The sequence below is a fragment of the Ochotona curzoniae genome, unplaced genomic scaffold (assembly GCF_017591425.1).
Source record: "Ochotona curzoniae isolate NIBS_2020 unplaced genomic scaffold, NIBS_Ocur_1.0 contig_291, whole genome shotgun sequence".
Lineage (NCBI taxonomy): Eukaryota > Metazoa > Chordata > Mammalia > Lagomorpha > Ochotonidae > Ochotona > Ochotona curzoniae.
Genome location: NW_024465649.1, coordinates 11,581,618 through 11,606,735, shown reverse-complemented (window position 1 = coordinate 11,606,735; position 25,118 = coordinate 11,581,618). Strand labels below are relative to the sequence as shown.

General features: G+C 44.4%; 1 protein-coding gene across 3 annotated transcripts in view; it reads right to left on the bottom strand.

Annotated features, from left to right (window-relative positions):
- USP24 (ubiquitin specific peptidase 24) overlaps positions 1-13,636 on the bottom strand; it is a 130,973-nt gene extending 117,337 nt beyond the window's left edge. Inside the window, exon 1 of one of the 3 annotated variants that reach the window (XM_040978486.1) lies at positions 13,054-13,636. In XM_040978486.1, coding sequence (XP_040834420.1) covers positions 13,054-13,368 — 315 coding nt within the window. In that variant the 5' untranslated portion in view covers positions 13,369-13,636. The remainder of the gene's footprint in view (positions 1-13,053) is intronic. The other 2 variants (XM_040978488.1, XM_040978487.1) reach the window with 2 other exon arrangements.
- Between the last annotated feature and the right edge of the window lie 11,482 nt (positions 13,637-25,118).

Genomic DNA, 25,118 nt, shown 5'->3' with positions numbered 1-25,118 from the left:
GAAACAGCAGATGGCAGATCTATCTCTTTCTCTGCAACCCTGCCTTTCAAATAAATAAATCTTAAAAAAAAAGGGGGGGGGGAGGGAAACTGTCAATGACCATGACTGGACTAGATCAAGCAGGGAACCTAGAACTCAATCAAAATCTCACATGTGGGTGGCAAAGATCCAAGTACCTCATCTGCCTTTCCCTGCAACAGAAGGAAGGAAGCAGCTGACAGAAGCCAGAGCCAGGTACTTGGATCCTGCACATGGCATCTTGACTGCTGTGCCACCCTGGGGCAAGTCCCCTTTGGCAATTCCAATAGGATACCTAACAGGTATCTTAAATAACCATGTCCCAGAAATAACTTCTATTTCTCTGACCACATCAAGTCATCTTCTTGTTCAAAAATCTCAATGCCTTCCTCCCTCATTCTATCAACAAGTTATCCTAACTGGGGCCTACAAGACTGTGAAGAGGAGAGGACGTCTCCTTCACTGAATTCTAATCATACTGGCCTCTTTGCTACATCTCAGGACATGCCACCCCCTATCAGCACCACCCCCACTCCTACTTGAGTCTACAGGAGGTATTCCTCCCATTTAAAGCAAGAATTAATAATGTGCAGGGTACTGCCTGTTTCCATCAACAAAGTCACTGGCACTCAGCCCTGTTCAACTTCATGTATAGTTATGGCTACCTTCACACTCTAACAGAGTTGAGGACCTGAAATAGAAACTGTATAGCTGGCTGAGCCTGAAATACTTACTATATGGCCCTTTCAGAAAATCTGCCAATCTCTGACTTAGAACATTTTTCCCTCAGTTACCCATGCACTTTGCTCTTAGTCTTTGTCCAAATATGACCTTTCCTGAATAATTTCGTGAAAAAGAAGCCCCTGTCACACTCACCTGCCACCAGCCACAGTCTAGCATGCTCTCTCCCCTCTCCTGCTTCATGTTTCCCCATGCTATTCCTAATGACCCGACATTTCACATTTCACCAGTGCTGCTCGTTGTCTACCCTCACTAGAAAATCAGCTCCACCACAGCAAAGTTTTTGTTTGCTGCATCATCACAACACTTCCTGATACAGGGTAGGCGTGATACACAGGCGGTGAATTTAGCTATGTACCTGACAAATAGTTATTAAATCAAACAGCAGGGGAAGGGATCTGAGGCACAGATTTTACATGGAGTCATGCATGCTGCAGTATATTTAAAGCCCTTTCTTTTCATAACAGCTAACACTGAGTTGAATTAAATTCCATCTACTTAAAAGTTTTGGCTCCCCTATTACATGGTGTTATTCAATGAGAGGAGCTGTATCACATTCTCTATTCTTCTTTCAATGTCTGAACAGGTATCACTCTACAAGCGCCTCAGCAATACCCCACTTCTGCTGAAACCTGTATAGCTGCCAGGTGTGTAGAGTACTTTGATTGCCTGTTTCATGTTTGCAGATAAAAGTTCAACTGAAATCTATCTCTAAGTAATTCTGACTAATACCTACCTGACCACAATCTGATGGCACGTTACTTCTCATGAACCTTCATTTTCTCACTTGTGAGAGGAGACTACCGCTTGCTTTGCTTACAACTACAAAGGATTTTGTGAGTAATAAGAGAGTGTATCTGAAAATGCTCTGTGAACATAAACCTCACATAAATAAAAGCAATATACTATTATGGTTTCCTGAGCTGCATTCAAAAGGTTATTCTACGTAATTTTCTACTTACAGGAGCAAAGCAGTATGTTCTAATTTCCCTTAATCCTCATAGCCATGAAGCAATTCGTTAGGCTTAGCAAAAATGTCTCACGTAAGGAAATGAAGGGTGAGGTGGAAGAGAAAGAAAAGGGAAAGAAAGCAAGGCACTACATGATTTGCACGTAGAAAGAACACAGAACTGAGAGCCCAGAAACACGGTCAAGTTGCAGCACAATTAGCTGTATGACTTTAGACCAGGATTTGCTAACATCATCTTTTAGGCTAACTCACTCTCCACTGGACACCGCCCAGAGTATCCAGAAACATCTCTAGATGCTGCCCCAGTTGGAAAAATAATCCCCCGTCACCACTCCCTGAGTGAGGCTGATTGTCTCTACTCTTGAGGTTCATGTGCAAAACCAAAGTGCTTACTGACAGACTTAAGATCCCTTCCAGATCTAAAAATGTTATTATTCTGTGAAAGTTTTCAAATTAAACATATATAAATGCAGATTTACTAAGTGGAACAAATTATGTAAGGAAAGAAGTTAATATTTTTGTTCAGTTTCCCTTTTACTACTTTAATAAGAAATAAAATTTCTCATGTATTTGAAGTAATTCAATTATAGTCTTTCAAAATGCAGTGGGAATTGAGTTACACTTTTCAAAACTGTCAATATCAAAAGACTTCCCAGAATCTAGATTAAAGGAACATGATAGCCGAAAGTAATGTGCAATCTTAGACTCAATCTTGAATTCTATTTTTTTTTCTTTTAACAAGCTCACAATAAACATTGTTATTACAACTGGGAAAAACCCAAATATGAGCTAATAGATATTATTACTGCTTTAATGTTAAATATCCTTGGTGAGGGAATGACATTCCAGTTTTGTCCTCACTAAAGTGTTCAGAAGTGTCAAGATGTTTGTATCTTTTCTAGAAAGGTTCAGGAAAAAACAGTGTAAGAATCAGAGCAATACACCAAGCCTAACAGAATGAATGCAAATGTTGAATCAAGGTCAAGGGCAGCCAAGTCAGCATTTTATTGTTCCTGTTCAACTTGGGGAAAAATACATCTAGAAAACAAATCAATTTATACTCACTTTGGTTTGCAACTGACCATCTTCTAACACTGCTAAGCACTCTGACTTGCTAGTCCCACTCTGTTAAGAATCTCCTGGGAGAGGGGAGTCCTTATGTGGACACGTTATGCTGACAAAGCAGCCCAGTGTCCACTCCAGAGCTGGCCGTGCTGGCTTGCCCCTCAGAACCACTGCCAAGCCAGGAACTCCTTGAAAGCAGAGGCTGCCCCTTAAGCCTCTGAGGCCACAGGAGAGCAGGAGATATTCAACATTTCTCAATGCTGAGCAAATGGGAACAGTCACCAAACTACTGCATCTGTCCCTCCACACACCTTTCTTGTGTGAGAAAAGAAGGTGGGGACACATGGCAAGTGACGGTGCACAACAGCTTCACCGTAAAATAAACTCACTTGGATTAGCAGTAACATCATTCATCATTACCATAGAGAAAAATGAAACAAAAGTAACATTGTAAAAACACCACCAAAAAATCAGTTTCCTATTTTAATGATCCTACAGTACAATTTCTCTTTCTTCTCTAGGAATGACAACCTACAATAATCCTCTCTTTACTCAAGCAGAGCTTTTCTATGGCATGTAATAAAGCTAAAGAAACAGACTGGCCATCAGTCCTACTGAATGCAAACCAAGGGTCTGCTTCTTCTAGCAGCCACCCTGTTCTTTCCAATGTGCAGTATTTTTCCATATGAGCTAAAGAAAAAACATAAAGGAGTGATATCAAATGCATCGGCCTGTGGTCCAGCCTAGCAGTTATGGATCCCTGTCTCTCTGACACAAGGAAGTCTTTAACTGTAGGTCATCTGTAATATATTCTTCCTCATAAACTTTCTGTATTTTTAAAAATTTATTTTTATTGGAAAGGCACATTTACAGACAGACAATACAGGAAGCAAAAAACAACTCTGGGGAGGCAACAGGCAGAATCCCTTCCTGACTGTCACTGAGCCTAGAGCCAACATCCTCAGCCCCAACCAACACCGAAGAAACAAATCTGGCTCGGAAACAAATCTTCAGTTTTAATCTGTAAAGGAAAGGTTAGAGATTAAAAAAAAAAAAAGCCATGAGTAAAAAAGAAAAAGAACCAAAACACAAGTAATAAATCAAAGATTCCTAATGTTATTAATCCCAGACAGATTTTCATTTAGTTACTACCGTTTACACCATTATTAAATCTTTGTTCATCCCTGCACTTACTCTTGACACTTTGCTTAGGACCTAGTACACAGTAAGTTCTCAATTAAAGAACTACTAGTTTTGTTTTGTTTTGTTTTTAAGATTTATTTTGTTTTTATAGGAAAGTCAGATATACAGAGAGGAAGATCTTCCGTCTGATGATTCATTCCCCAAGTGGCCGCAACAGCCAGTGCTGTGCTGATCTGAAGCCAGGATCCAGGAACTTCTTCCAGGTTTCCCACGTGGGTGCAGGGTCCCAAGGCTTACGGCCGTCCTCGACTGCTTTCCCAGGCCACAAGCAGGGAAGTGGGGCTGCCAGGATTAGAACCGGCGCCCATACGGGATCCTGGTGCGTTCAAGGGGAGGACTTTAGCCGCTAGGCCATGCCGCCAGGCCCAGGACTACTAGTTTGTTAAATGTTCTATATTTCAGCTAATGTGTTCTTCTGATATATTCATGACAGCATGTTTTATTTATTGGAATTTTAAAAAATGATTTACTTATTCATTTGAAAGGCAAAACACAGCAAAAGATGGGCGGAGGCAGAAAGAAATCTTCCATTTGACAGTCCACTCCATAGATGGCCACAACAGTCAAGCCAGGCCCAAGCTAGGAACTCCATGTGGGTGTCTGTCCCACACAGGTGGCAGGGCCACAAGTATGGCCATAACCTGCTGCCTTCCCACAGAAGCAGGGAGTGAGCTGAATGTTCAAAATTTTGAATGTTGACATCCCAAGCCACTTAATCCTGTATGCAACTATTGCAATTTGTTCTAGACTATGATCAAATATAAATTGAGAGTTTTAATTGAGAGCTTATAAATTACTTTCCACTTAATAAAAACAGAATGAGCATTCCTACCCTCTTAAAAAATGTACAGAGACACAACAGAGTTCACTTAAGTACGCCAAAGCAAGAGTCAAATGAGCATGTACTCCTCCTGGTCAGTAACAAATGAGGTTGTGCCCGCCTGCTGCCAACAGCCAACAGCCAACAGCTATCACTCTGCTGCAGGTCACCGAGGCACGGAGAGCAAGCGAAGGCCCTGCAGCACAAGCACATAGCTATGCTCTGTCCCATTTCTCCGAAGAGGGTTCTAAGACAGCTCTTTTCAAAATACAGTCAACTGGCAGGTTAAACGGAAGCTCAATGAAAATACCCTGGGGGGGGTCACATCTACCAATGTTCTAAAAAGATCACAGGCCAAACATGGGAGACAATGGTGCAGCACTGATGGGAGGTAGGGGAGGGAGGTGATCGAGGAGGAGAGGGCAGGAAAGGTGCCCAGGCAGAAGCTGGCCCCAACTTCCCCTGCGCCTCCACAGTAAAAGTCCTCCTCAGCAGCATCTCTGGACTCTCCTTACAGTTAGAAACAACTGGAGAACAAAATATGAGGTGTAGCTTAAAACAAAACAAAAAATTCCCAATGAAGGGTCAGATAAAAAGCAAAGTCCGTCTCCTTAAAATTCAATTTTTCTCAAAGGCAAAGTTTTCAAATTATTTTTAAGACTATGCAAGATTTTCCTAAGAATATATATTACTCTGTTGATGGCCAGATATGTTTCATCATTTATTTTCATTTTTATATAAGTTCAGAAAAATATAAATGTGATACCAGCTTATTTTGAGCATTGTGTATATTTACAGATCTTCCCTCCCAGGACCTAATGAATGCACAGTTGCGGTCTAAGACTTGTATTTTATGACAGGGAAAAGAGACGCTCAGAAAGGCAAACTTAAAAACAACATGGCTGGCAAGCAACAGAAACATACAATCTTCAAAATTCCCAGCTTAACACTTCAAATATCATTTCATTTTAATTTAAATTTCTGTTCAGATTTTCTGTCCATCCATCCATTAGGGAATCTTTCCCTATCCAATCAAAAAAAAAAAAAAAACCTCACTGGTTAGATATTTTTTGCTAGATGAGTATTCTTATTTAATATGCAAAAAGAGAGAGTTTGTATTAGATGGCTCACTCAACAAAGGCCTGCAAGAACTGGGGCTGGGTCAGCCTGCAGCCAGGATCTGGGCGGTCAAGCCAGGTCTCCCATGTGGGGTGGCAGCAACCCAAATCCTTTTGTCATCACTTGCTACCTCCCAGGATGTACAGCAGCAACACAAGCTGGAATCAGGAGCAGAGCCAGAATCAAATCCCAGCACTCTCACTGGTATGGAATACAGGCATTCCAACCTGGCACTTACTTCAACTGCTATGCTAAGACAAAAGGAGTATTTCATTCCTCAAGCCCAAAGGAAGACAGGAACACAGATGTTAGCATATCACTGTTCAACTGAAATGCCATCACTGCCTCAGATGGTGCATGTGAAAAATGCAGTGGAAAGATGCAGTGGTGTGAGACAAGCACAATGAGAAGTGAAATTTGGGCTAACCTCGGCTGAGGAATGAGTGCTTGGTGGGCAGAAGAGATGCTGCAGGGAGGCAGTGAGTGTGGTGAAGACGGCACCTAAGCTGCAACCAGAAGGGAGGCCAATCAAGTCTGGAGGCCTCCAAGACAAGGGCTTCAATTGCACCTCCAGGACAGGAGGAACCATCAAACCCCAAGTGTTTAGGTCATTCTGGTGACAGAGCAAGTGGCACAGAGAAACAGCTAAAGGGCTGTGAACAAACCAGAGCAGCAACAGAGAGGACCGGGAGATGGGCAGGAAAAATACTTAGCAATAAAAATGGCACGTTATTCACTAAAGGAAAAGAGTCTAGAATTACTAATTCGACAGATGCTATTATCATTCATTGTGGAATGCCTTCCTGTTTTCTAAGATCTAAACTACATTTTAAATTGCCAACGAAACATTACAAAAAGCAATTCAATTTTCAAACAAAACTGACAATACAAAGTGAGACATAGAAATAAAATGAAAAAAAATATTGATGTATTTATGAAAAGCTGGTCTCTAAAAGCACGTTAAGCAGAAATGGAAAAGTATTGGCAACAGAATTCTGCTGAAGTCTTTCTGAAAAAAAAACTTTTACTTCATAAACCAATTCTGAAAACTTGCTGATAAGGAATGTGTAAGCAGTAGGGTGAACATCAAGACATTAGCAGATTAAGCTGCTATTCAGGAGCCCAGCATCCCATATCAAAGTACAGGTTCAGTCCCAGCTATTCAAACTCCAACCCAGCTCTACCTTAACATCCCTGGATGACAACTCAAGTACTGGAGACCCCACCACGCAATGGGGGGCATGGATAGAGTCTCCTGGTGTCTGGCTTCACATTCATTATTGCTGCCATTTAGAGATTACACTAACAGATGGCAGATCTGTGTCAGTCTGCCTGTCAAATAAATAAATCTCTCTCTTAGGAAAAAAAAAAGCATGTTTTAGACTTGAGTGAGAGGATATTAATATCAATCAAATTTCACAATACAAGTAACTGGCTAGATACTACAGGAAAGCCACTGGTACTACAACAAAGAAGCTTATCTTTACAAGTAGGTAGGCTTACCAAGAGCCTAAGAAGCTGCTTATCTCTAAGAGGACAAACAGATCTTTAACTCAGAAAGAGACCCTTACACCCCAGCATCACGGCTGAAGCATTTTCAACTTGTGTTAGTTCTTTTCTTCAGGACAAATAAACGTACATCAACCAGCTTGAGATAATCATCTTTAAAACAAGTAGATTCTACTTGCCTTACACATGCACAAATGTAACCTACCAGCGGCAGGCCTCGGGTTTCTCAATACTGGATGGAGAAACACACTACCATATTAACAACAACAAAAATTCACCAACTACCAAGCTAACAAAAAAATAATCAGTTGTGACCAGAAAATATGACAATATTAAACAGTAAAATTCTTATGAACATAATAAAAATGAGAAGTGCAAGCTTTAAAAAAAGAGCCAAACTCCCTTAGAGGGGAAAATGAGAACAAAATTATATGCACTCTTTCAAAAATAAAGCATAACTTAAAACAAAAGTTTTAGATAATTGAGAGGTAGAGTGACAGAGAGGTAGAGAGAGAGAACTCTTCCATGTGCTGGTTCACTAAAATGTGCTTCCCCTTCCCCGCCCCACTGAGAGCTGAGCACAATGAGACCTCAGAGCTGGGCATCCCTCTGTCAGCCTCAGTGCAGCTTCCCGGGCCAAGGGCCGCCCAGTGTGCACTGCAGCAGTCCTGAGTCGGCTTTTCCACTTGTGCAGTCTCCTCAACTTCCACAGGGCTACTTGCGTCACTTCTCAGGACTGTCCACCAGGCTTGCCTCCAGCACCTCAGGTTGGGACTAAACCTTTCTAATTTGATAGGAAACCTGATATGAAAACCTATGTGAGTTGTGTGAACTGCATGAGCTTTAAAATAATGGGGGTGTTTTAAAGTGATATGATTCTACATATTTATGTGTTTATTTCTCTCTGGTGTGCCAAATATGAAAACTCTCCTGGAAAACTGAACTCCAGATTTAAAAGATTCTACCACAGAGCTGTTAAGCCTTCCTTACTAAATGTAAGAATTTCTTACCTTCAGTATCAGCTTTAAATGTTATCTGATACATGGATAAAAAGCATAAAAAATGTAAATATACTGTTGCTGTACTTTTCTATTAAAGTTGAAACTTCTTTAAACTGTTAAAACACTGCTATCTTTACTTTCCAATATTGAAACTGATTTTGAACTTTAAGCTAACACGATATTATGTTGTACAAAATTGTCACAATCTATTGTGATTATACTAAAACCACACACAGACACATGAAAGATGCTTCCTTCATGCCAAATTACATTCATTCTGCAAGCGCACGGTGAGCGGTAATTACAAGCTGAGAATCCAACTGTCAGATGAACTCACAGACCTCACTCTCCAAAGATATAAACATACTGATCATAAAGAAATTCTCATTGGTGAGCCTTGGCTATGCTGTTCTGTCCTGCCTGTTCTCTGTTTTTACTTCATCTTCTTTCAACTGATTTAGGGGATTATCTTAACTTTTTACAATAAAGCCTTCATGAGAATTTTTTTAGTGTGATACACCAAATCAGACCAAACCACAAACTATGGGTCATGTATACAAGTAACTAACAGTTAACAAAATTTACTTATTTAATATTAACTATACACTTTTTTCAAAGGTTTAACTTTATAAGGGTATTCTGAAATGTTCAACTTAAATATTTACGCATTTAGGACTATGATAGGAAAGAAAAGAACATGAACTTTTAAACTTTAATGCATATATTTGTGGTATTACAGCTTTCATTCTTTTTCACCTAGTACTTACAAGTAAAATAAGGAAAAGACAGAAATAGAGTAAGAATAAGAAATTAAAGTTATTTTTACGTGATTTAGATACAATATAGCAGGATAAATTTAGAAGACTGTATCTTGCAACGAAATCCTGCACACATTGCCAACAAAATACCTCCAGGACTGTCCATATGAAAATAAGAACAAAACAAGCAATTCATACCCTAGGATTATAGTATTAAATGTCACTTTTGGGAATACTAACAGAGGAGCTAAGAAAGGTACTTCCTCAGTTAACATCGCCTTGCAAGAAAATTCCTCTTAGCATTCTCTAAAGACACAGGTTGACTAAGTGGTGGCTGAGATGCATGTCACAGTTGTTTTGTCTTGTGTGAGGTGCCCAGGATACCTGGATCAGACTTCGGTAGTCACCTCCAGGACAGGATCACAAGCACGCAACTCCTCAACCTCTAAGGAGTGCAGAACCAGGGGGCCAGCACTTAGCGGTCAGCTACCTGTGTTGATACGCTGAAACAATGTATTAAAACCAAACTCTGAACGCCTCACACAAAGTCCCCTCTAAACACAGAAGAGAGCAAGCTCTACAGACACCTACATCCAGCAATAAGAGCAAGACCCGCACGCAAGTTTCCTACAAAGCAACACTTGAAAGTGGCTGTCTGTACAGTTGAGTTTTGCTAGACATCTGGGTTTTTTTCTGTCTGCATTCTCCTAGCTTCTGCTCAACCAGAAGTTAACTGCTTTTAGCTGGCAAATATTAATTTTCAAGCCATAATCCTAATTATAGCAAGGCCCCAAATTACTCAACTGATTTTCTCTAACTTGTTACATGACCTTGAGAAGTCAGTGTCAAACTAGAGCCTTGGGCTACGTAAAAGGCATGTTCCCTTACCAGTCTACTGCCTGCCCCAGGGCTCAGAAGCAGGCGCAGTTTACAGGATGACAGAACCATTGCTGTCCCCTTACAGATATAAAGTCAACGAAATCATTCTCTCTTCTTTAATCAATTTTTTAATCAATAGGTTTTATCTCATGTATTGCTACACACTTCTCAGGGGACACTGAAATGGAAATGTTCTCTACATCAAGTAATTTTACTCAGCTTTAAGAAATAAAAAAAGGTCATTACACAATAACCGACATTTTGCACCAGCCTCTTTAACAAGGCCTGATCCTTCTTCCTTAGAAAAGGAGATGACTGGTGGGGAGAATGAACTGTGACCTTAGGCAGCTGCCTGGAGGCCCATCTCCACCTCAGCCATGAACCTGCCCAGGGGACAAGTCACTTCCCCTCTGGAGCCTGAATGGCTGCATTTGTAAAACAAGGGCACTGAACTAATCACTAATTCCTAAACTCTTCCTTAACCAACTTTGTCCCTTTAAACGCTTCCTCAAGCCCAGAGTTACTGCTCACCACATCATTCTAAGACAGCAGCCTCCAAGTGTGTCTCTTGGTCCTTTTTATTTTTCTGCAATCTATATTGCAACGGAATGAGTTCAGTTCTAAAGAGGGGTTCAGTGAGTAAAAGGCACACTGGCTTTCAAAGTCACAAAGAAAGGGTTCAAATGCAGGCTCTGCCAACCAGTTTCCCTAAAATGGTGACGCTATCATCTATCTCATTCAGGGTCAAATGAAAGTTTGAAGCGCCTAACAGGCCCTAACATTCTGCAGACACTCAACTTCAGGACCTTTAACTATTCCCCAGGATCAAAAGCCTCAGCTTCCCACTGTTTACAAGGATGGCCAACAAAGTCACACAGGTGGCAGGCATGAAGATTTTTACAAACACAGGCAAACATTGAGTTGAGCGTTCTCAGCAGGCTCCCTTCAAGCCAGCCAAGGGCTGGTCTGCACTTGTTCGGGCTTATTTCATCTATAAGCAGCCCTCCAGAACTGCCCTGAGGCCAAATCCACAGGTGAGGGGGGAGCAAAAGTCTGAAAGCACTGTTCCCCAAATTCTTCCAAGAGTCTCTGCATTTCACTTGAAAAGCAAACTCCTCAGGCAGCAAACCACAGGAAACCAAGCCCCCTCTCGATCCTTTGGACTTAATGTACAGGCAGTTAACTGCTATCACAGTTTGATTCCTCAATCCCAGGAAATTAAACAGTGTAACCAAAGAACAAAATGTCTCACATAATAGACTTCCCGAGCTCTGAAGAGTTCTGCCAACACCTGCCAGAACAAGCAATGGCTTCCCTCCTCATTGCAAATGGGGGCCCAAACTAGAAGGATCTAGGTGAGATGTGACAGGATGTGCAACCCACTTCCTGAAGTGGGTGCAGGACGGGTACTTAGTTATATCGGAATTCTTAATACCCATACAAGGAATAGCAAAGACCTTCACTTCCACCCCCAAGCAGATGACACAGCAACAGTGGGTAAGTTACCAAGTGTGTAAAAGTCTGCACACCAGAGAAATCATACGTGCACACCTATTTTTCTTTTGTGGAAGTACCAAGTGCCACCTTCTTTCCCAAGTTATTTCAGCTCCAGCAACTGCTGCAAAAAAGCATTTGTCATTCCTCTGGCAAAATGCTCAGAAGGCTCAAGCTTCTGTAAGAATTGTCCAAATTAAAATAAAAAGAACTGTCCAAATTATTGCCTCTTTCTAAAAATACAGACTAATTTGAAACCTGTGCTTTTCTGAAGTCAGGCCAAAATCCTCCACAGAAGCCCACTCTCTGATGGATCCCACCACCAGCCCTGCCCTCAGCTGCCATTTCTCTGCAAAGTAACTGTCCAGTGGCTTCTGGCCCAACTTTTCTCCCTTACTGCAATGAAACTGTCACCTCTCTCACCATGTCCCTTGCTCCGTAACCTCAACTTAAAGGGGACTAGTTTGTCTCCACTTACCCGTCAGACCTCTGACCCAGGCCATGAGTCTGGAGGGCTCTATCTCCAGCATCCATTTATTACACATGGCCCCACTCCTGCGCATATCCCACTCCCCCCCTACCCTCAGTCTGGGTCATATGGATCCCTCATTTCTAACCTAATTATCTGGCACATACCCCACCAGACCCAACCAGGTTTGCTCCCAACTTCATCCACCAATTCCAGCCGCCCCCTCCCCCAGCACATCTCGTAGCTCCACCCTCTCCGGTCAATCCCCATTGCTCGGATACCTGGCCTTACAGAAGAACTCGCCCCACACCCCACCCCGGCTTACGTTATTCGCGTTCCCTCCCCCACCTTCTATCAATTCCAGGCCCCTACCAGTCCTTCCTCAGGTTAGATCCTGCCCAACGTGCCCTCTCTTCTCTAACCCGCGGCTAAAATCCACCACTAACAGCAATCCCGTGACCCTACTACTCTGGCGAGCCCATCCCACTTTTTCTCTGATCCCGAACCTGGTGCTTCTCACAATCCTTCACAGAAATCAGGTGCCACGAAATGTGCGTCCCAGCTTATTCCGCCAGTTCCCCATTTCTGACCCCGGACACACGCGTTCTTCCTCACTTGGTGGCTCCGGGCTACCTCGCCTGCAGTCCCCTACCTCCGAGGTTAGCCCCGGACCCGCCTCCCCAGCCCCATCCCCGACCCGCTACTTCCGCGAGTTCCGCCTGAACCCTAGAAAAGCCCTTTCCACCCCTTCCCGCGGAGCCCCAACTCCCACTCAGAGCCCTCCCCTACGGGGCCCCACTCCCCCACGTGAGCCCAGGCCAAGTGACCTCTATCCTCGGCGGGAGCTGGGTGTCCCACTCCGGCTCTCAGTGCCCTCCACCCCGATTCCAGCCACGGCCCAATACGCTCCGGCTGCCAGCCCAGTGGGGTGTGTCCCCAACCCACTCGCGGCGGCCTGGCGGCCTCGCCCCAGCCCCCACAAGAACCAGGGGGTTGCCTCTCCTCACCTCCGCGTCCACCACCTCGTGGTAGGCGGGCGGGGGGTCGAAACCGCCCCCGCCGCCGGTGCTCCCGCCGCGGGAGGGAACGCCGCCACCGTCGCCGCCTCCGTCGCCCCGGGGGCCCCCGCCCGGGCTGGGGCCGCCGCCGCTGTCCATGGGCTCATAGCCGCCGTAGTCGAGACCGGGCCGCTCGTTGGTGAGCAGCGCCACGGCCTCGTTGATGTCGTTCTTGGCCAGACGCAGGGCCTTGCGGATGGTGGCGGGGTCCGAGAAGCCCATGCACAGCAGCGTGGTCATGTGCTGCTCCTCCTCCGATTCCATGGCTCGGGCCTCCGGGCCGTGCCGGCCACCCGGCCGGCGAGCGGCTGCGCTGCGGCTCTCGGGGCCTGTCGGGCGGCGCGGCGCTACGTCCGCGCGGCCTCCGCGCCTGGGCAGGCTCCTGCGCTCCTGCCCCGCGAGCTCCGCAGCCGCCGGGCCAGGTTGGGTGCGGGCGTGGGCGCCGCGAGCCGAGGTGGGGCGGTGGGGCGCTCAGGCGCGGCGGCGGCGCGGCCCAGCCCTGCGCGCCGCCATGTTGGCCTCCTCCTCCTCCCGGGGCCGCGGGGCCGCGCCTCAGCTCCCGGAAGCGGCACGTGCCGCGACCGGGCTCCCGTCTCCCTGCGAAGAGGCGGCGACTGTTTTGTTGTTTTGATTATTACTTTTTTTTTAATTCCTCCACTGAAGAAGCGGAAGGCGGGGCCCCGCCGTGAGCGTGCTAGGGTGAAAGGGCTGCCGGGCAGCCCCAGCTGAGGCGAGGGAGGGTCCGCCGCAGCTGCAGCCCGCCCATTTCTCCGGCAACAGGTTCCCCTGGGACGGGAGGGGCAGGCGCTCGGAGCCGCTCTCGGTACTGAACCTCCGCCGAGAGCCGGCCGAGCAGCTCGGCCCTGACGCCGCCGCCCTCCCGCCCACAGCCGAACCGCCTCGGAGTCCCCTTGGGATTGCCCCGGCCTGGTTGGCACGGCCGGAGACGCCTCCTCTACCTCTCCCACCCCATCCTAGAGGAAGTTCCCTGCACCGCGACTGTCATCCGAGACAGCCGAGCTAAAGCGCGGAATCCACCCGCAGCGCTGCCCGAAGCCACCCACGGACATTCACGCCTCGGCCCGGCACAGCGACCATCTGAGCTCAACTTAACCCCCTCAGGTTCCCCGACCTCCGCGAGGCCCTCTCTCGGAAAGCACTCGAATACTTTAGGGACAAATTCCCAGTCCTGGCTGTAATTTTCCTTCAGACATGGGCGGACCACCTGCCACCGCTGAGGATGTTTGGGCTCTGCTAGACTCTGAGGCTGAAATCCGCTGAACCGAAATCCCAGTTCTCATGTGCAAATATCCCCCCCAAGCCGAAATCCGAACCACAGTGCCCTATAGGGAAACCTCGTACACGCTCTCTGCATTCCCCTCTTTCAGCCACACTCAGACGGAGACATACAGAACTCAACTCCAGACCCGCTGCGGACCTACTCACCCATCCCCGTTTCTTTGGCTCAGGATCCATTCCCCCACCCCCGCCGTCTTTCAAGTAGGTGCAAATAAATATCATAAATCCTGCTGTAGAAGAATGCCTATAATTGGGTTGGGTCTCAGCGTATATACAGAAATGAAATTTTACTGTTGCCGAGTTTCAGGTATTGAACAAGTTCTAAATAGCCTGGACACATGAAGAACAATTATCAAGTACATGCCTGAGTGTTCTGTGCACTGAGTGTTGTGTGTACTGTCTGTCAACAGCCAGCTACTGTCTTTGGCCATGTTGATGGAACTATGAACAAAACAGACAAAAGTCTCAGGATGGCAAAGTATACCAGCTTGGTTTGTTTGAGGAGTTAACTCACTGACCAAATCAAGAAATGACTCTTAGGCCTGGCGTGATGGCTCAGTGGCTAGATTCTGCCCTTGCATGCCCGGGGAACCCATATGAGTGCCAGCCCTGTCCCAGCTGCTCCACTTCCCATCCAGCTCCCTGCTTAGGTGGCAGAGGATGACCCAAAGTCTTGGGACTCTGCAATCATGTGGGAGACCTGAGAGAAGCTCCTGGCTCCTGGCTTCAGATGGGCTGAGCTCCGGCTGTTGTGGCCACTTGGGGAGTGAACCAGCAGACAGATCTTTCTCTCTGTATCCTCTTCTCTCTGTAAATCTGCCTTTCCAAAGAATAAATAAATCTTAGAGAGAGAGAGAAAAAAAAAAACTCACACAGGGAAAGTAAGGAAAGAAAAAAAAAATTGTATGCCACTAAAGTTTGAGATGAACCCAAGAAGTGTAGGAGCCAACAGATTCAAATGGCATTTGAAAACGCTTAGCAGCAGTGTCAGGGGCACAGAACACCCCGGAGGAAACTGCTGGCTGAGAGGAAACAGAAAACAACACCTGATAAAACCAGAGAGGAACTGCAGAAGGCTTCAAAGTAGGAGGCTGTTTCTGAAGTAGATCCTAGAATGTCAAGTGAGAATGCAGGCAGTGTAAGCACACACACACACACACACACACACACACACACACACACACACAGAGGTGTGGCTGATGCTCTGAGTCTTCATGCTTTACATGTTTATATTTTTATTACAGTAAAATCCAGAACAGGTCAAAAGGACTTAACATAAATACGTATTGTCTTCTAGAAAAGGAAAGGTGTAGAAGTGAGATGTGATGGGCTAAGATAAAGGAAACACATAGAAAGGGTTTCTGATGTTAATTAATAATTTTTGAATGATCCAGTGTCTGTTCTAGAAAACAGGGAGACATTGATGCTCAAGACATGCAGAATTTCTGCCCTTTTGGAACTTATTCTCTATCCAGGGAGATGGACATGAAATAATAAAATGTGATTGGTACTTTAATAGAATGTCAAAATGTAATTGGTAAATTTCTTGTTCGCCCTAAGGATCAATTACCAAGTCTAGGAAATTAGAAAATTACATAAAGTAAATGATGTTGAAACTATAATGCGACAAAATAGGAAAAGAAATATGAGTTGAGAGAGCTTGTGAGTAGCACGTTCAGAGATCCTGTGATGGGGCAGATGAAAGCAATGTGGAAGATTGAAAAGTCCATACACTGTGGCTGGAATGTATGCAGCTTTCTAGAGAGGTCGCATTGAGAAAGAAAGCTGGAAAAGCTGATCAACACCAGCTCCAACAGGGCCACTAGACTATGACAAAGGGGTTGAGCTTCATTCTGGAGGAGGGGAAGCCATGGGGACACTGATGGAGCAGAGAAGGGTGAGATACTTACATTTTAGAAAGAGCAACTGCAATGTGGAAGAATGGTTTAGAAGACCCATTGTGGGTGGAGAATCCAGCCAAGTGGCAAAACCAGTTCACCTTCTGAGATAGTCACTTTGTGAAGAAGAGTGCAGTTTTATTTTCTTATCCAGTACACAATCTTTGTCTTTTGGTTCTCAGTTTGCAGTGCCTTCTACTCTGATGTGTCTAAATGTGATTTTCTTTGTATCTGCTAAATGGGTGGTGGAGGCCCAAGCAGTTGGACCCTCCTGCTGCCTTCCCAGTGCATTAGCAGGAAGCTGAATCAGAAGAGGAACTGGCACTCCAATGTGGCATGTTGCTGTTACAAGCAGAAGTCTAGCCCACTGTATCGTAACATCACCCCACCTTCTGATGGAAGCAAATCCATGCTATCTATATTGAAGGAAAATGCTCGCTTAGGCAGCACATATAGTATATTGAAGGAAAAATAAATTAAAATATAAACAACCAGTAAATTGACATAAGTGTTCATACTTTGAGAGTCTTTCTTTAAAAAAAATTATTATTATTATTATTGGAAAGTCAGATTTACAGAAAGAATGAGAAATAGAACAATCTTCTGTCTGCTGGTTCACTCTCCAAGTGGCCCCAGTGACTGGAGCTAAGCTGATCCAAGGCCAGGAGCCAGGAGCTTCTTTCAGATCTCCCACATGGGTACAGGATCCTAAGGCTTTGGACCTCTGTTTGGATCCTCTACTGCTTTCCCAGGCCACAAGGAGGGAGCTGGATGGGAAGTGGAGCAGCTGGGACATGATCTGGCACCCATATAGGATGCTGACACTTGCAAAGGATTTAGTCACTGAGTCACATGCCAGGCCACACTTTCAAATTATTGGGGATTGATATTGATAATGCTTTTATTGGATTGTCACATACAGAGGAGCTGGTACAGGTAAAGGCAAACTAAGGAATTTTCCTTTGATTCATTAAGCAGTAGGCAACTGTTTAATGTTTTGAGTCAAGGAAATCCATAGCTGAAGCTGTGTTTTAGGAAGATTAAACTGGCACTAGGGCAATGAATACAAGAGCAAATAAATTGCTGTGGAGTGAGAATGAAAAGAAGTTTTGCAGAAGGAAGAGTCTTCTGGATTCAGCGATTGGACCTGATAATTGAGACCAATCAAAGACACCTAGCTTTTTTTTTTTTAAGGTTTATTTATTTTTATTGGAAATGCAGATATACAAAGAGGAGGAGAGACAGAGAGGAAGATTTTCCATCCGATGATTCACTCCCAAGTGACCGCAATGGCGGTGCTATGCCAATCCGAAGCCAGGAGCCAGAAACTTCCTCCAGGTCTCCCACGCAGGTGCAAGGTCTCAAGGCCTTGGGCCGTCCTCGACTGCTTTGCCAGGTCACAGCAGGGAACTGGATGGGAAGTGGAGCTGTCAGGATTAGAACTGGTGCCCATATGAGATCCCAGTACACATTCAAGGTGAGGACTTTAGCTCCTAGGCTATGGTGCCCAGCCCAAGACTCCTCGCTTTTAATGGTGAATGATTGAGAAGACAGTGTGGTGTTCCTGAAGTTACTTTGACCAGGTGATGACTTTGGCCTTAGCTGAATTGTGGTATGATTAGGAAAGTTTGCCTGCAATCTTCCACAATTATATCCCAGGCATGAGATTGGAGGGAGGAAAGACAGTTAAACTAGGTAAGAATTTTCAAGGAAAGTATATTAAGGCTGTTTAACCTAGATTGAGAAAAGAATGTACAGAAAGGGGAAAGTTGGAAGGACCTGTTTCTTTCTCTGATGACCCACTTCCTGGTGTCTAACACAGCAGACTCCCTTTCACACGACACTAACTGACAGCTGAAGAAAGCAGAATTCGTCTGGGAGAAGTGCCCCAAGCACACTGCCAGCTTGTACCCCGCTGTACCTCATTTTCATCTCCCAGGATAACTGGCTTGGTTTTTAATCTAAAATGTGTTCGTGACTTTCGTAACAGCCGACTCTGCTTCCTGCCTGTAGAATACCTCTTTCTGTGAGCTCTCAGGATACTCAGATGAGTTATTAGAATTTATGGCAGTAATACTTCTGCCTCCTAAATACTTTCCTCAGAACCCTCCTGCCCAGGTTGACTCTGGAGTCTCTGCTAGAAGACAAGAATTGGAGTTTATCTTTATTAGAAAAACAGCTTCTCTAAAGTCACATTCTAATAAAGGAGATACAGTTGCAATGCAACTTCCAATTCTATAAGTATTTAAAATTTCTTACAAGGACTACTTTTACTTTGCCCACAATGTTGAAACTTAACTCTTGAAAGTAGAAAAATGGACTCTTCTATCTTTAGCTGAACACAAAGGGTTCTGAGGTTTTCACTTCCCTCTGAAACCAGGAGGACCTAGTCCTCTGGCTTCAGCTTCAGGCCTTTAACATGATTTAAGAAGTCTGTTTCATTTCCCCAATGTTGAGTCACCAGGCTGGATTAATTTTCCAGGGTGTTGCGCTAATTATAGGTTAGTAGAGCTAAGGGATTTAATCGAAATGGCAACAAGTTGAAGAGGAGCAGGGCACTCTGGCTTCTGCGCAGATGCAGAGCTCTTCTCACCTTCACAGTTGTCAGGTTACTGTTAATTAGTCAGCCCTGCAGTTTTCAAACCTCTCCGCCATGGTTTTCTAGTTAATCCTTCCCAACCGTTACTACACTCATTTTACATGAAGGGCGGAGCTGATGAATTACTTGCCTGAAGTCATGTCTGTGGTAAAGCCAAAACTGCACCTTCAACAGCATGGATAATGATAAAAATAGAATGTTTGTAAAATGGTTTGCAGTTTTCAAAGGCTCTCTCCTGGATCACTTCACTTATAATCACTCCGCCTCTCCAAGGTTTCTTGGTTGTTGGGTGAGGATCTTCAAAGAGAGCTTACACTACAGCTATCTTGGCAAAATTGCAAGTGATTGACAGAGTAAGGAGTACAGTGCTGAAGAAATCTGGGATATATAATCTTTCACTTTTCACCTCTGCTTTGTTAGGCTTTCTTGATCTCTGAGGATCCATAAGACAAGAAAAAAATTAACCTTCTGATTACAAGGTTTCAATTTTGCTCCATTTAGACTTGAAATGTACAAATGCATAGGAGTTGGTGCCATTAGAAATCTTCCAAAACCTGAGTTTGTTCAAGGATTGCATGCACTAGATTGTTGATGACTCCAGCAAAATCTCCAAAAAAGCTGAGCTAGCTCCAGTGACTACTGTGAACCTTCCCTAGAGTGCATCCTTTCTGTTCACGCTTTCTCTTCAATGTCTGGGCCTTTCTTACCTTCCTAGGCCCAGTGTGTCCTTACATTACACTCAGTTTTCCTACAGCTTTCTATAATCCCACAAGCAAAGAATTGTATTATTGGATGGATTCCCTGGAGTCTAATATCATCACCTTATATATCAAGAGACTGAGAATCAGGGCATTAGGAAGTAACTGTCAGAACTGGGGTAAGAAGTTCATCAGACTACAGTGCAGTAGGAAAGGAGCCGCACGATGTGAGCCTACCTCCCACTGCAGCAGTGTTTGGTGTAGCACATCTGCTGAATTAGCTGTTATTAGTGGAGAGCTGCTCCCAAAATGGGCTCAGAGATGGTTCTGTGGTCATATAACTTTGCCTTCTTGGAGATTCGTGGTGCAAATGAGAAGATTGGAGATTCTGAGAAGTCCCCTGGGAAAGAATTTGTTTTACGAAGCATTTCTCTGAGTATTTCATCATTTTTTCTCCTCGGAGAAAGCCAAGCACAGCCTTTGCAATTAGTGTTCCTTGGGAATAGTGACACGTGTTGAATGAAAATGCTTGGTATCTGTCGCAATGGGCACTGTCAGAAGGTAGACTCTTTGCTGCATGTTATTTCAGCTTCACATCATCTTAGAAATAGGTATGACTCTGCTTGCTTTGCAGATGGGCTCAGAATCTGGTTGCAAATAACAGAGATTGAATTCAAACATATTTGAGCCAAAGGGGACGTTTGTTGTTTTATACAACTGAGAAACTCATCTCTGCTCGGTGTTTGTCAGCTTTGTTTATTCTCTAATTAGACCGATGCCCTCACAAGAATGGCTGAGTGAGGCTGGTGTTCATTCTGTTACTCCAGCACCCAGCAGCTAAGGAAGAAAGGATTATTCCCAGTAGCTCCGCCCAGCAAAATCCTGTCAGGGAACTCCAAATGGTTAATAAGGCCCTCTGCAGTCCATGTCAGTGTCTAGAAAAATAGCTAATGTGATTAGTTTAGATGGAAGGCCACACTCTATCCTATGCATGGTTACATGGTTGATCAGGTAGGAAGGATTGAGGTTTAGGGAAAATTGGGTGAATTCATTGCTTCCACATTTGCTATTTTTGTTGTTACTGGGGTAACAGGAGAGACAAAAGGGAAAACCACTCATGACTTTCCACATGTCCCAGTACTCAGGGACGAGGAACACCTCATATCAACCCAGAGTCTCAGTGTGTACATATTCCAAGGGTTCTGTCCAAGTAGTTTGGATAGTTCTGAAATGCTGCCAATTTCACTAATCCGAGGATGATGTCACCCTCCCAACGTCCACTGGCTCCACTCACCAAGATTTTTTGCTATAATCGTTTGTATGGGGTAGTTGTCCAGTTAGTTCTGTTCTTCTGCTATAGCACCAAGTGTGCTGCCATATTCTTCTTTTACAGTAGGACCTGTGTCCACTGCTCCACCTTTGTCATTAAGTAGGACATGTTCTTGCAGGCAAGACCAAGTACCTGGACCAGGCATCCCAAACATCGCCGGATCCCCCACCCCTGGGGCTCATGAACCTGACATCCACCTAGTAGGCAGGCCCCAGAATCTGGACCAACCAACCTACACCCCATCAGTTCCCCAATCCTTGGGTCTCAAGAATCCATCCCCCACCACAGCCCCATGACCTGAGTCAAGCTACCTGAGCCCAGTCAGATTCCCTTGTCCCTGGGGTTCATGTACACAGACTCTGCTGGGCCCAGGCTGACAACTCACCTCACCTTAGCATCTGCAGTCTGATTACGTAGCCTGGCCTGTGACGAGGAGAGTCTTACACCCCTGGGAAACATAGGTGTCCAGCCTGCCCAAGAGAGAAGCAATCCACACCACAGAAAGCACCACTGTCCCTCCCCCCACAGTGGATGCCACCATGTGCCCCTTAATCTCCTTGCAACTCTGGGCAATTTGGACAAAAGGAAAGTTGTTTCCGGGGTGTTTACTAATTAAAACAAATATCTTCAGTTCCTTGGCAGAGGGTGGATAAGGATGCTGTGTTTGCCGGCATGAAGTTTGGGTCTAATTTATCCAGAGGAAACATCTTTGCAATGTATTTCAGAATTACTGAAGAAAGAAAAGTATGCAAGCCTTTGCAAGTTCACCCTGAAATCAATTCTTCAAGGTCCGTATAACTGTAACGCTGTCACATCTCCCTTCAAAACATAAAATATGAGGAGCCTTGATAGTTTACACATTTTTTTTTATCAAATTCTTTTCTCACAGTGTTGTGAAACTTAAAGAGGATGAAGTGTGAAAACTACCCCGCACCACGCAGTTGCCTTTCTTCTATTCCCTTTCCAGCATTTAGGGTAATAGAAGCCAGAACAGATGAAATTTCTATATGGATTGGGTAGGAATGGTTTGAGCTATAAATATCAGAAAGCTCATCGTAAGAGCTTAAAGAAATAAGAACCCTTTTCCTCACATACCACTAAGTCTGATATTGAAATTGGATGCTTCAGTTTTAGTCTAGGAGCACCCTAAACCCAGGGCAAAGAGCTCTGCAAGTCTCCCGACCTTTTCCTCATATATTGACTCACAGTTTCAAAATAGCTACCACAGCTCCAGACAAAATTCCTATCTGAGACAACAAGGAAAGGCAGATCCAGCTAGTCTTTAACTATCTAGCACTTCTGATGTCTCATGGGGAACTCAGCTTCATGGAAAGTTGAGAAAAATGAGTGTTCAGCTTTAGCAGCCTTTATAAAAGCAGTATACGCAGGTCTGGAAGATGTCCTAAGCCAACTAACTTGTAGGCCGCTTCATTGAAACTTTCTGCGTGACCCTGTCATTCTGCGGAGCTTAGGCAGGTAGCTGGGGCCAATTTAGCAAATCCAACTTCCTTCCTTCCCTTCATCTGACTAGAGACCCAGTTCACCATAGTCAGTAGGCATCTGTTAGGCAGCTCTGCCCTTGAGCTGCTGACTGGCTCACACCATCCCCTGGGGGCAGAATATTAAAGTTGCAGGAATTATGTGAGCTAGCTGGTAACCGTTATTAAAATTGAATGATACAAATTTATAATTAAATAAAGTACATCTAAAAAGAGAATATTTCAAATTCATTACTTCTTATGACTTTACTACTAGCTACAGATGGTCATTCATGAGTCCTATATCTCTACAGCATTTTAAAATGTGTTGCCATGCATTTCTCCTGGTCTCTGCATTGATCATAGAAACCAAGAGCTTTAAAATGGCCGTGGGAACACTTGCGCAGGAGAAAACAGCAAATGCTGCAAATCTACTGTGTTAGGCTGACCATTGGTAAGCATCCATTAACACATAGTCCAAGGAGCAGTAATTTAGAGACAGTCTGTAAAGGCATCTACAAGCATCTTCAGGGCAAAAACATAAGCATTTCATAGCCATATTCAGATCTCTGACAGAGACAAAAGCAAAAAGAAGCCATTCCTTTGATATAAACCCATACAATAAAAATACATTCTATGGGTTGCTTTATACTTGAAAAAAATGCAAGAAGTGTAATTTCTTTAGCTCCTAGCCCTTCAGCGTCATTTTCAAGGAACACCATCCTTTTTCACTGCTACTCGTATCATTAATAAACACCCATTGCATAGCCACCAGGGGTTATATACTGGATTTATTTGAGAGGCATAAAATAGGCTTTCTATTTAGGGAGTTGAAGATTAAACTGGCATATTCATAGAAAATAATAAATATCAGCAGTGTATTTTGCATGTTCCATAATTTCTACCCACATGACATCTTGATTTGTATTTATTCATATACACATATTTATACCATAGTGTGGTAATCTTCAACAAGTTAACAAAAATGTATATTATGAAAAAAACCATTTGTGAATTTCAATTTTTTGGGTAATGCAACATATATTAATTTGTTATAACAGGATCTAGCTTGAGTCTCTAGAAGAATTAATTATGTGAGACACGAAAACAGTCTCTATCCAAACAATAAAATTTTTCTAAAATGAAAGTAAGAGAGAAAGACAAATAATGGCAAAGCTTGCATGGAAGAATAGTGTAATTGTCAGTGCTTTACAAAATGTTTATTGGTACAGTGCCCCAAAGAAATCAGCAGTTTGGGCCCGGCGCAATAGCGTAATGGTTAAAGTCCTTGCCTTGCATGCCTGGGATCCCATATAGGCACCAATTCTAATCCTGGCAGCTCCACTTCCCATCCAGCTCCTGCTTGTGGCCTGGAAAAGCAGTTGAAGACAGCCCAAAGCTTTGGGACCCTGCACCCGCGTGGGAGACCTGGAAGAAGCTCCTGGCTCCTGGCTTCTGGCTTCGGATTGGCTCAGCTCCAGCCATTGTGGCCGCTTGGGAAGCGAATCATCTAACGAAAGATCTTCCCCTCTGTCTCTCCTTCTCTCTGCATATCTGACTTTGTAATAAAAATAAATAGATCTTAAAAAAAAAAAAAGAAGAAATCAGCAGTTTGTAAATCAGTAACTCATTTCAGGATGAAGCCTGCTGCAATAGATCATCCACATGAACTTGTAAGGAAAAATACCATGCTTGCTCTTGTCCAAAAATTAACAAACAGCTCCAACACTGTAGACATCTCGATCAGTTCAGTTTATGAAATTCTGATGGGGCCCAGCGCGGTGGCGCAAGTGGTTAAGGTCCTCGCCATGCACACTCAGGATCCCATATGAGCGCCGGTTCTAATTCCGGCAGCCCCGCTTCCCTTCCAGCTCTCTGCCTGTGGCCTGGGAAAGCAGTCGAGGACGGCCTAAAGCTTTGGGACCCTGTACCCGCGTGGGAGACCTGGAAGAGGCTCCTGGCTTCGGATCGGCATAGCATTCGGACCGTTGCGCTCACTTGGGGAGTGAATCATCGGACGGAAGATCTTCCTCTCTGTCTCTCCTCTCTGTATATCCACCTTTCCAATAAAAAAATAGTAAAAATAAATCTTAAAAAAAAAGAAATTCTGATGAAAAAATTCAGGTGGAGCAGACATTCTGCTTGATAGTGTCAGATAAGCTCCAGGCAAGAGCAGAGCTTTGAGGGCAATTTCAGCCATGTGGGGTCACAATTCTGGAAGCATTTCACTGGAGAATTGTAGCAGGAGCTGATCTAGTATGATCACGAAGCCAGAGCACAGTCAAAGCAATGGCTAGCAAGAGGTGGATGTGATCCAGCCCCAGCAAAAGTGGACTAGCCAGGAGAAAAAGTCATGGCAATGGCTTTTTGTTTTGTTTTGTTTTGAGATAGGGCATATAGGCATTTTGTTTGTTAACTTGGGTGGGGGGGGGAGGTTCAAAGCCTGATTTATTAGAAGTCCGTTTTGAAAAGGCTAGCAAAGCTTTAACAGACAAACACGTGAAAATCCTCATCAGAGATAAGGAAATGCCAGCAGTCTATTCTGGATGTTCCGTAATTTTTTTCTACATGACTCGTCTTGATTGGCCAGAGAAGCATTCTCTCCCATCGCGTTCCTACTCATTCTCCTTGTCTAAGGGTAACTTTGCAGCAATTTTGATGGGGAATAATTGCGCATCCACCTTACCAGTCCTCACTTGGCTCCTTGTGATT